Source organism: Rana temporaria, chromosome 8 (assembly GCF_905171775.1).
Source record: "Rana temporaria chromosome 8, aRanTem1.1, whole genome shotgun sequence".
NCBI classification, from domain to species: domain Eukaryota; kingdom Metazoa; phylum Chordata; class Amphibia; order Anura; family Ranidae; genus Rana; species Rana temporaria.
The window spans coordinates 180,690,391-180,703,215 of record NC_053496.1 but is presented as its reverse complement, the minus strand read 5'-3'; the positions used below and the strand labels follow the sequence as shown (position 1 = coordinate 180,703,215).

Genomic DNA, 12,825 nt, shown 5'->3' with positions numbered 1-12,825 from the left:
GTGGGAGAGAGCTGTCGGAGAATGTAGTGGGGATGGTGGAGGAGAGCTGTCGGAGAATGTAGTGTAGACGGTGGAGGAGATCTGTCGGAGAATGTAGTGTGAATGGTGGAAGGAGAGCTGTCGGAGAATGTAGTGTGGATGGTGGAGGAGATCTGTCGGAGAATATAGTGTGGATGGTGGAGGAGAGCTGTCGGAGAATGTAGCGTGGATGGTGGAAAAGATGTCGGAGAATGTAGTGTGGATGGTGGAGGAGAACTGTCGGAGAATGTACTGTGGATGGTGGAGGAGAACTGTCGGAGAATGTGGTGTGGATGGTTGGAGGAGAACTGTCGGAGAATGTAGTGTGGATGGTGGAGGAGAACTGTCGGAGAATGTAGTGTGGATGGTGGAGGAGAACTGTCGGAGAATGTAGTGTGGATGGTGGAGGAGAGCTGTCGGAGAATGTAGTGTGGATGGTGGAGGAGATCTGTCGGAGAATGTAGTGTGGATGGTGGAGGAGATCTGTCGGAGAATGTACGAGTATACCCTTAAGTAGGCCCATGTAAAGGAGGCCATATATTTAATAAACTTAGTGGCCTAGATTCAAGAAGCAATTGCATCTGCGTAACCATAGTTACGCAGCGCAATTGCTTACTTGCTCCGGCGTATCGAATGCTCCTGATTCAGGAACCTCGATACGCCGACTGAAGCCTAAGATATGCGTGGCATAAGTCTCTTATGCCGTCATATCTTAGGCTGCATTCTTACGCAGGCCGCTAGGTGGCGTTCTGGTAGTGGTCAGCATATAGTATGCAAATTGCATACTAACGCCGATTCACTACCCTACGCGAGCCCTGCGTACGCAGTTTACGTCGTTTGCGTACGTCGTTTTTTTGCGTAAGGCTGCCCCTTCTATAGCAGGGGCAGCCAATGGTAAAGTATACACGTCGTTCCCGCGTCGCAAAATTTGAAATTTACGTCGTTTGCGTAAGTGAATCGTGAATGGTGCTGGACGCCATTCACGTTCACTTTGAAGCAAATAACATCCTTGCGACGTCATTTACCGCAATGCACGTCGGGAAAGTTTCCCGACGGAGCATGCACACTACGCTCGGCGCGGGAACGTGCCTAATTTAAATGATCCACGCACCCTACGGGATCATTTAAATTGCGCGCGCTTACGCCGGGCATTTTGCCGGAGCGCCCACGCAATTTACGGAGCTACTGCTCCGTGAATCGCGCGTAGCGCAATAAATTTACGGAGGCGCAGTGTTAAAACGATACACTGCGCCGCCGTAAGAAAGGGGCAAGATGTACCTGAATCTACCCCAGTAATTGTTTATTTTGTGCATCAATTTTCAGTTTGTTTTTCATTCTTTTGTTTCTTCCAGGATTATAAATATTAAAATGTTGTCAAACTGTTGTTTTTTCATTTTTTTCTTTAACTAAAATAAAATCTTTGTGATAATAAAGAAATGGGTTCATTGTGTATTGATAGTAATAATATTATTATGTTTCTATGTGTAGCGCCCCCTTACTTTCAGTAAAGGCACTACGCTAAAGTTAGTGGGAGAATGAGAGAGATAAGTGGCTCTCATTCTTAATTTGGTAAATTTGGATTGTTCTCTGGGTCAGTCTGCGTTCTAGGGATGTAGTACCATCTCTGGGCGGCAGGTGGCGCCAGGAAGATCTAGGCGGAGCCGCTTCTTCTCAGCAGCCAATTGGAGGAGTCAGGAACTCTGTGTTGCGCGCGACCCCAGGCCAGTTTGGCCATAGTGGTGGGGCCCGCGATGTGCGCACACCCTAAAGGTGGGTGCCGCACCTGGAACCCGCGAAGAACCCAGAACAACGGCCTCTGCCACAGAAATACTCCTCCTCGGCATGCGCCTCGCGGGGCTTGCTGGGGAGGAGTATTTCTGTGGCGGAGGCCGTTGTTCTGGGTTCTTCGCGGGTTCCAGGTGCGGCATCCACCTTTGGGGTGTGCGTGGGCCCCACCGCTATGGCCAAACTGGCCTGGGGTCGCGCGCAACACAGAGTTCCTGACTCTGGGCCCTCCTGGCCTGGAGCAACTGATGCCACTAAGGGGCCCCAGTGACTTACTGGGTCCCCCAATTCTACAGAGAAGGTCCCAGGCTGTATGCCGTTCGATTGGGGGATCGGCTTGAGGAGAACCCGGAGGCAAATAATCCAAAAGGGCTTGAACGAACCATCGGGAATCTGGGTGACCGGACACTGACCGATAACCTTAGAACTGTCAGTCGATGACCCCAAAGAGAAATTCTGGGAGGAATCGCTCTGCTGTTCACATTGTCAGCATTGAGCCTGTGGCAGAGGCCTCATCTGGCATCTTAAATCTAATCAGAGCCAAGTCAGTGGCAGTGACTTGTCCTTCCCAGCAACCTTAAAGTGACACTTCGGCTGCCAGGGTCGTGGCAGGGGTCTGTCCGGGGGCACTTCACGCACTCTGGCGGGAGTGGCGACGTATTGATACAACAGCAGAAAAGCAGGACTGCTTTTCCTTATCCAAGCCAAAGTTTCCTTTATTTCATCAACCTTTCCTGTCTACCTCAAGTTGATGTTGGTCGTGTTGGATCAAGGAAATAAAGCATTCAGAAAACTTCAACTGCTGATTGGACATTCACTTATTGCTCTACTCACTAGATTCACCCCTACACAACACATAGAGATACTTAAATACGCCAATCCCAAATCAACCATTGGCTCCTGAGGGGGTAGCGCTACTTATGAAAGAGAAAAACAGAAAGTAAAATGGAGGTCAGTTGCCCCGGTAGTTGCAGTTTCACATACTGTACATATTACGTCCCCAAAACTGTTCTGTACTTGTGGCGCTACCCCCGTAGGGGCTTCTGGTGTTAACTGGTTCTTCTCTTTTAGTACAGATGCGCCAGTCACCCAAGCACCAGTTCATTCACACCAGCTCCAATAAAGCCGTGTACACACGATCGGATTTCTGATGGAATCAAACCCGATGGATTTTTTAGTCAGATATCAGATGAAGCTGATTTTCATCAGTCTTGCATACACACTATCAGACTAAATTCCGACCGTGCCAAAACGCGGTGATGTAAAACACTACGACGAGCCGAAAAAAATGAAGTTCAATGCTTCCGAGCATGCGTCGACTTTATTCTGAGCATGTGTGGATTTTTCTCCGATGGAGTTCCACACAGACGATCGGGATTACCTACTGGTTTTTTATCCATAGGAAAAATTTAAAACATGTTCTATTTTTTTACACAAATGGAAAAAAGACTGATGGGGCCCACACACGATCGGGTTGTCCAATGAAAACAGTCCATCTGTCTTTTTTCATCAGATATACGGATCATGTGTACACGACTTTTCACAGTCTACAGGATGACTTATTTTAACAGGAGACGGGTTAGGGCGTGGGATTCTCGAAAAACGACTTCGCAATTAGAGGACAGTCTTCTCCATAAACATTTGTGAGTGTTGGACAGTTAGCAAAGTTTTCGTGTTTGTCCCTTCAGATTTTGTTGGACGGACTGTCGTGATCGGCTGTCGAAAGCTGTGTACTAACGACCAGATTATCGAACGATCAATCCAAAAGATTTTTCTTATCCAATAATCGGAACGTGTGTACGAGGCATAAGACTTGTTTCCAGCAAACAGTTCTCGTCGCCATTCTAGCCAGAGTGGGTATTGCTCAGCCGGATAGGTGCCTCTCACTGGCCTAGCAGCCGGGATGGCACACAAAACAAAGTACAGTCTCTGCCACAGACCTTCCTTTCTTGACGAGACACTTTGGTCCGGAATCCTCTGCCACAGGATTCAGCACCCGGATCTCTTTAGGTTTTCTTAATAGAACTTTTAGACCCAACAGGTGACACTGTCAGGCAGCTCGGTGTACTGTGCATCCTTCGATGAAGCTTCCAGGCCTTCTCCTAATGTACCAGCCTCTTGCATGGTCCTTACCGGGATAGGTCGTCCCCTGGTTGCCTTCATCAAGTGGCTTCCTCCCGCAGGACGGGCAGCACAGGATCTCTTCAGCAGTATGGGCCCCAGTCTGACTACTGGACCCACCAGAAGAAGCCGCAGCCCCGGGCCAACGTGGTACCAAAACTAGGATCCACAACGCGCCCCTCCGGCCAGGTGGGCCACGAGGCGCGAACGGACGATCCCCGCACCAATGGCATCTGTCCCTTAAGTACCCTTCCCCAGCATGCACAGTGGGCAACCACTCCCACTGATTCGCTGCCAAGGGGGGACACTCAATGGACCATGATTTAGCTGCTGCCACCTTTGGCCTGGGGTGGTAATAACACCCCAAGGCGATCAATGGTGGATACTCCCAGCATAGCCATGGCTAGAACAGAGGATAAATTCCCCTTTATCAATCTGGTCTGAGCCAAATAACAGCTCAGACCCCCACTAAATTTAAAGCAGCGCCTGTTCATCAGGAGCAGGGCGCTACAATAAGATGACGAGAAGTAGGAAATCCAGGCTACTGTAGCAGTGAGACAGGGGGATACTTTTGCTTTGAGTTGTTATATGTACAGTCTAACCTATGCTATATATCTTTTGTAAATACATGTTTATTATTTTTAGGAGGCTATGACCACATATTCAGTAATACTGCTATAGTATGCTGACCCTGTTCATTCCTGAAAATAACTTAATAAAGATTTATATTTGAAAAAAAATAATCGTTTTTATTGTATTATTGTCTGGATTGTATCTGAGATATAATCTACTTGTGTAATCATGGATGTAACATAATAGAGGAATGGACCAGGAGGCAGCGGGGAACCTGATGAAACATAACGTATACTGCAGTATTTATATTCAACACACGGTGGTGATCTTACTTGGAACACACAGACAGGAAGTGATGTAGGATCAAGACAGGAAGTGATGTAGGATCAAGACAGGAAGTGATGTAGGATAAAGACAGGAAGTGATTTAGCAGCATAAATTGGGAGTTCCTGGTCAAAGACGAGTTGAAGGGAAGTAGAGAGGAGACATTGCTGGAACTAGCTGTAGAGGAGGTAATAAGATATTATTTTATATTTACACCCAGTAACTCCTGTCATGTCCGTCCTCTTCCTCCATAGTCACTGTGATGTCTGTTATGGTTTATAGTCCAGATACAAGGCTGTATCATTGTGTGTGTCAGGTTCCTATAAGGTGTCAGGATATCACTGTCTATTTCTCCATGGAGGAGTGGGAGTATTTAGAAGGACACAAGGATCTCTACAAGGACGTCATGATGGAGAATCAGCCGCCCCTCACATCACCGGGTAAGAGGAGACTTTATTGTAAAGGAGAGAGCAGTACGGAGGCTCCACCTAGATCCCCCATCATCTGATAAACACATAGAAACTATGGCCCAGATTCACAAACAGCTTACGCCGACGTATCTATTGATACGCCGCGTAAGTTCTAGGATGCGCCGTCGTATCTATGCGCCGTATTCAGGAAACAAGATACGTCTGAATTTTGGCTTAATACGACCGACGTAAGTCGCCTACTCCGTCGTATCTTGGGTGCATATTTACGCTGGCCGCTAGGGGCGCTTCCGTTGATTTACGTGTCGAATATGTAAATGACCTAGATACGCCGATTCACGAACGTACTTGCGCCCGTCGCAATAAGCTACGCCGTTTACGTAAGGTGTACGTCCAGCGTAAGTTTACCCCTCAAAAGCCAGGGGTAAGTCATGTTAAGGTATAAACGTCGGAACAGCCATCGTATTTTACGTCGTTTACGTAAGTCCTACGTGAATGGGGCTGGGCGTAGGTTACGTTCACGTCGTACGTATTGAGCCGTTGTATCATAGGGAGTATATGTGACGTGATTCTGAGCATGCGTGCGCATGCGCCGTTCGTACGGCCATGCATTTACATGGGGTCACGATGCATTTTAATACAACACGCCCACTACCTGCCTACTTTGAATTACGCCAATGTACCTGAATCTGGCCCAACGTATTCAGTCAGTGTGTGTGTTTCCTACAGATGGATCCAGTAATGGGAACCCACCAGACAGATGTCCCCGTCCTCTGTATTCCACACAGGAAGATCACACCATCCCCCACCATCATCAGGTAGGTGGGACTGAGCATGTAGACCTTAAAAAATGTATTCTAAGCTATGAGTTGACATTCTATGTAATCTCTTGTTGTTTTCTTATTTTATTTTTTATAAATGTATTCTATTATCTTTGGGGTTTAGGGTGAAGACGTGAAAGACATCAAAGCTGAGATTAAAGAGAAAGAAGAGAGGTTGGTGAGTGGAGATCAGCATTCTATGGAGGAGGGTTGTCCTCTGTATTCCCAGAATTCTACACGGGAAGATCAGAACTATACAGATAATAATCAGGTAGATGGGACTGGGCAAAAAGAACTCAAAAATAATTCTATGAGTGGACATTCTTCTATGTAATTTCTTAGTGCAGTGTTTCCAGATGTTATATTTTATCTCTGGAATTTAGAATGAAGAACGGAAAGACATCAAAGCTGAGATTAAAGAGGAAGAAGAAGAGATGTCGATGAGTGGAGCTCAGCAGTCTATGGGAGGGGGAGGTCCTCTGTATTCCCGGGATTCCACACAGGAAAGTCACACCATCCCCCACCATCATCAGGTAGGTGGAACTGAGCATGTAGACCTAAAATGTATTGTAAGCTATTAGATGATATTCTATGTAATCTGATCATCTTTTTTTATAAATGTATTCTATCATCTTTGGGGTTTAGGATGAAGAAGTGAAAGACATCAAAGCTGAGATTAAAGAGGAAGAAGAAGAGACGTTGGTGACCAGACATCAGCAGTCTATGAAGGAGGGTTGTCCTCTGTATTCCCAGGATTCTACACGGGAAGATCAGAACTATACAGAGAATGATCAGGTAGGTGGGACGGGGCAAAAATAATTGAAAAATAATTCTATATGAGGACATACCTCTGTGTCATCTCTTATTATTGGCAGCAGTGTTTCCAGATGTTATATTGTATCATCTCTACAATTTAGAATGAAGAACGGAAAGACATCAAAGCTGAGTATAAAGAGGAAGAAGAAGAGAGGTTGGTGAATGGAGATCAGCAGTCTATGGAGGAGGGGGAGATGATTATGGAAAATAAACAGGAGGAATCTTCTCTACATAAGGACACAAGTAAGTCATAAACACTAAATTCAGAAACAGTTCACATTTTAATGTTATTTCTCTAAGTATAATGCCGCGTACACACGACCGTTTTTCGGGTTGTAAAAAATGACTTTTTTTTTTTATGTCATTAAAAACGATCGTGTGTGGGCTCCAGAGCATTTTTCACGACGTTAAAAATGGCCATTAAAAATTTAGAACATGCTCTAATTTTTCATGTAGTTTTTAACGTCGTAAAAAATGGTCGTGTGTGTACGCGGCATTAATCATGTATTTAGCTTGTTACATGGATTGAAATGTATCACATGCCAATTAAGTTCAAAGTCCTTGCCAGATAAATGTAATTATGTATTTCTCACACTACCAAGTGTTCCCAATATAATGTACATCATCTCCATTCCTCAATATAACGTCATGTTCCCAACAAATGAGGAGGAGATTCTGTACACCATATGAAAGGTCCATCTCCATTCCTCAATATAACGTCATGTTCCCAACAAATGAGGAGGAGATACTGTACACCATATGAAAGGTCCATCTCCATTCCTCAATTTAACGTCATGTTCTCAACAAATGAGGAGGAGATATTGTACACCATATGAAAGGTCCATCTCCATTCCTCAATATAACGTCATGTTCCCAACAAATGAGGAGGAGATACTGTACACCATATGAAAGGTCCATCTCCATTCCTCAATATAACGTCATGTTCTCAACAAATGAGGAGGAGATACTGTACACCATATGAAAGGTCCATCTCCATTCCCCCAATATATGGTGTACAGTATCTTCTCCTCATTTATTGGGAACATGACGTTACATTAAGGAATGGAGATGGACCTTTCATATGGTGTACAGTATCTCCTCCTCATTTGTTGGGAACATGACGTTATATTGAGGAATGGAGATGGATCTTTCATATGGTGTACAGTATCTTCTTCTCTTTTGGTGGTAACATGGTGTTATATTGAGGAATAAAAATGGAGCTTTCAGCGCTAAGACCCTACGTGTTTCGTCCAACAGGACATCCTCCGGGGTTTCTAATGCAGAAGCTTCACCATGTTTCTCCACCTTGTCTTGTAGCCTGCATAAGAGTTTGCAGTTGCTTGGGAATCTCATCAACAGGTCCATTTAAAAGAGCCACTTGTGATTTTTTTTAGGAATGTTGATATAGTTACAGAGTATACAAAAGCATGTGCCCTCACCCAAAACAACCTGACCTTGGGGCAAGTCTGCCATTGATCATTGTTTTCGGTGTATGAAATATTGGGATTTTTTGATATTTCGAGATTTCTCTTGCACAGATCTGGTGGAAGTTTGATACATTCACTTTCAAAATGTTTTAGTCTCTGCTGTGCACATTGTATAGTTTCCCACCACTGCTCTACACTATATGAATAGTATATCTTTTATATGTTATAAAGAATAAGTGGAGGAAAATCCCATTCTTCACCAGGGATGAGCCGCACAAACCACCCCCCCCCCCCCCCCCCCCCCCGTTCGGTTTGCACCAGAACCTTCGAACGGACCAAACGTTCGCACGAACTTTAGAACCCTTATTGAAGTCTATGGGACTCAAACGTTCAAAATCAAAAGTGCTCATTTTAAAGGCTAATATGCAAATTATTGTCCTAAAACGGGTCTGGGAACCCGGGTCTTGCCCCATGGGACATGTATCAATGTAAAATAAAGTATTAAAAACTGAAGTTTTTTCGGGAGCAGTGATTTTAATGACGCTTAAAGTAAAAAATAAATAAATACATTTCTTTAAATATTGTACCTGGTGTGTGTCTTTTTAGTATGCCTGTGAAGTGGCACGTGTTTAAAACTGTCCCTGCACAAAATGAGATTACTATAAGAAAAAAGTCATTTAAAACTGCTTGCGGCTTTAATGTAATGTCTGGTCCCTGCAATATGGATGAAAATCATTGAGAAAAATAGCATGGCTTTCCCCCCCTCCCCCCAGGTCATTACCAGCCCCTTTTGGCCCTATATACTTTGAACAGCAGTATACAGGCAGTGCAAACAAGACAGGCACTCACTGCACGTTTGTTGTTAAGTAGAATCTGTTTGTAATTTTGAACTGGTACTTTTTTTAAAGTGTAGCTCCAACCCAAAAAATCTATTTTTTAGCTTTTCTGAAAACATAGAGAAGGGTTATCACCCCTGTAACATTTGTTTTGCTGTCTGTGTGCATCTGTTCAGAAGATTGCACCTCACATTCTGTCCCAAAGACAAATGATTTTTTGGAAAATTTGGGTTTTTTAGTGAAACAAGGATTGGTGATAAAGCATCAGTGGACAGGAGACACCTCTTACAGATGAGAATTTCCCTTCCTAGGGGTAGATTTCCTCTCACTTCCTGTTGTCTCCTTCTGTTCGCAAACGATGTAAAATATTCAAAATTCGACGCGGGAACGACGTCCATATTTAACATTGGTACGCCGCATGTACGCCACCATATAGCAGGGGTAACTTTACGCCGGGAAAAGCCTAACGTAAACGGCGTATCTGTACTGCGTCGGCCGGGCGTACGTTCGTGAATTCGCATATCTAGCTGATTTGCGTATTTCTAGGCGTAAATCAGCGTACACGCCCCTAGCGGCCAGCGTAAATATGCAGTTTCTAATAGAAATCTATGCGTAACTGATTCTAAGAATCAGGCGCATAGATAAGACGGCACAACTCAGAGATACGACGGCATATCTGGAGATACGGCGTCGTATCTCCTTTGTGAATCAGGGCCTGTAACTCTAACGGAGTAGCCTGCCTGCTCTATCTACCTGCAATAAATGACACTCTGTCTCTCTCGTCTCTGTAAACCAACGCAACACACTACACAAGACTGCCAGGGAGGCGTGTACTAAACCCCCTGAGCCATAATTGGCCAAAGCCACCCTGGCTTTGGCCAATTATGGCTCTCCGTTTTTTGCAAGCTGTGATTGGCCAAGCATGTGGGTCATAGTGCATGCTTGGCCAATCATCAGCCAGCAATGCACTGCAACGCCGCAGTGAATTATGGGCCGTGACACGCCCCTCGAATGTGGCGCGAACGGCCCGTAACGTTCGTTATTCGAGGAACGGTCGAACATACGATCTTCGACTCGAACGCGAAGCTCATCCCCGTTCTTCACCATAACCTTGTCATCAATACATAAATACTATTGCTTAGTATGATTTGGGTGTTTTGTATGATTGATCTGGTTTGTATTTGTAGTTCTCTGTTATAATTGCACCCAATCCAATGCCAGATCTCTGGGAACGTTTTGAAAGCTACACACAGATCTATGACTTCTGAATACAAGATGTATGAGAACATGTATGACTTCTATTAAATATTGCTTTCCAGCAGATGGACGGTGTTTCTGGAATATAAATCCATCGGAGGGACATCTTATTATATCTCCAGATTGTAAGGCAGAAGATACCGACATTCCACAATATTCTCCCAAAGTCACCTCTGATTGGTTGGTTAGATCCACAGATCCTTCCAATCCTGAGGAACCTTCTGAGGAATCCCATACTATGACATCAGAGGTCCATCCAAGTTCTCACAGTGCTGACAGATCACCAGATCCATCCAATCCCCAGAAATCTTCTTCAAGCCATAAGAAGGTTCACACAGGAGAGCGTTCATTGTCATGTTCAGAGTGCGGGAAATCTTTCACTAAAAACACAAACCTTCGTAGGCACCAGAAAATTCACACGGGTGAACGTACCTATTCATGTTCAGAGTGCGGGAAATCTTTCTCTCGGGCATCACACCTTGTACGACACAAGCGCGTCCACACAGGTAGGCATTTATGTGCAGAGTGCGGGAAAATTTTCTCTCACAAAGCTCAGCTTACGGAACACCAGAGAACTCACACAGGTGAGCGTCCTTATTCATGTTCAGAGTGCGGGAAAAGTTTCTCTCACAAAAAAGGCCTTGTTGGACACCAGAGAATACACACAGGTGAGCGTCCTTATTCGTGTTCAGAGTGCGGGAAATCTTTCACTCAGGCAGCACAGCTTGCACGACACAAGCACGTCCACACAGGTGTGCATCTTAATTCATGTTCAGAGTGTGGGAAATGTTTTCGTGATAAAGGACAACTTATTGTACACCAGAAAAATCACACAGGTGAGCGTCCTTATTCATGTTCAGAGTGCGGGAAAAGTTTTTCTTACAAAAAAGGCCTTGTTGAACACCAGAGAATTCACACAGGTGAGCTCCCTTATTTGTGTTCAGAGTGCGGGAAATCTTTCTCATCGGCAGCACAGCTTGCACGACACAAGCACGTCCACACAGGTGTGCATCTTAATTCATGTTCAGAGTGTGGGAAATGTTTTCGTGATAAAGGACGACTTATTGTACACCAGAGAATTCACACAGGTGAGCGTCCTTATTCATGTTCAGAGTGTGGGAAAAGTTTTATTGAGAAAAGACAACTTGATGTACACCAGAGAGATCACACAGGAGAGCGTCCATTTTCATGTTCAGAGTGCGGGAAAAGTTTTGGTGAGAAAAGACAACTTGATGTACACCAGAGAAATCACACAGGTGAGCGTCCATTTTCATGTGCAGAGTGCCGGAAAAGTTACTTTCGCCAAAAAGAACTTGTTGAACACCAAAGAATTCACACAGGTGAGCGCCCTTATTCGTGTTCAGAGTGCGGGAAATCTTTCACCAGACAAGGAAAACTTTTGAGACACCAGAGAATTCACACGGGCGTGCGTCATTATTCGTGTTCAGAGTGCGGGAAATCTTTCACCACACAAGGAACACTTTTGCAACACCAGAAACTTCACACAGGTGAGCGTCCTTATTCGTGTTCAGAGTGCGAGAAAAGTTTCATTTACAAAACAGCCCTAGATTTCCATCAGAAAAGTCACACGGATATAGGTCCTCATTCATGCTTAGAGTGCGGGAAATCTTTCACCACAAAAGGAGCACTTTTTACACACCAGAAACTTCACACAGGAGAATGCCCTTATTCATGTTCAGAGTGTGGGAAATCTTTCACTCACAAAAGAAACTTTGATCAACACAATAGAGTTCACACAGGAGAGCGCCCTTATTCATGTTCAGAGTGCGGGAAATCTTTCACGCAAAAAGGAGCACTTTTGAGACACCAGAAACTTCACACAGGAGAGCGCCCTTATTCATCTTCAGAGTGAGGGAAACCTTTCAATGCAAAGAATGACCTTTGTAGATGTCCTAGAATTCACACTAGTCAGCGTTCTCATTTATGTTCAGAGTGTGGGAAATGTTTCAATTGGAAAATAAACAACTTGTTGAACACCAGAAAAACTTCATACTACTGAGTGTCCTTTCCCTTGTTGAGAGAGTGCGGCAAATATTTCCTTCAAAAAGAAAGACTTATTATACACCAGAGAATACACACGGGTGAACACTTTTATTCATGTTCAAAGTGTGGGAAATGTTTAATTAGAAAAGAACATCTCCTTATACAACATAAAATTCTCACAGGTTAGTGCGGGAAATGCTTCACTTTTTGAATATCCGAGAATTTACACGGGTGAGCGTCCTTATCCATATTTACAGTGCGGCAATTCCTTCATTCGTAAAAGAGACCTTGTTATACACCAGAGAATTCACATGGGGGAGGGTCTTTATTCATGTTCAGAGTGCGGGAAATCTTTGAATAAATGGAACTTGTGAGAAAACAGAAAAAGCCCACAGATGAGCACCCTTACTCATGT

At 44.5% G+C, this 12,825-nt stretch overlaps 1 protein-coding gene across 1 annotated transcript in view; it reads left to right on the top strand.

The window, feature by feature from the left end:
- The window catches only part of LOC120909983 (zinc finger protein 271-like), a 52,839-nt gene that overhangs the window by 8,086 nt on the left and 31,928 nt on the right, over positions 1-12,825 (top strand). The window contains exons 3-4 of the mRNA XM_040321789.1: positions 6,454-6,603; positions 6,716-6,865. Of these exons, the coding sequence (XP_040177723.1) occupies positions 6,454-6,603; positions 6,716-6,865 (300 nt within the window). The remainder of the gene's footprint in view (positions 1-6,453; positions 6,604-6,715; positions 6,866-12,825) is intronic.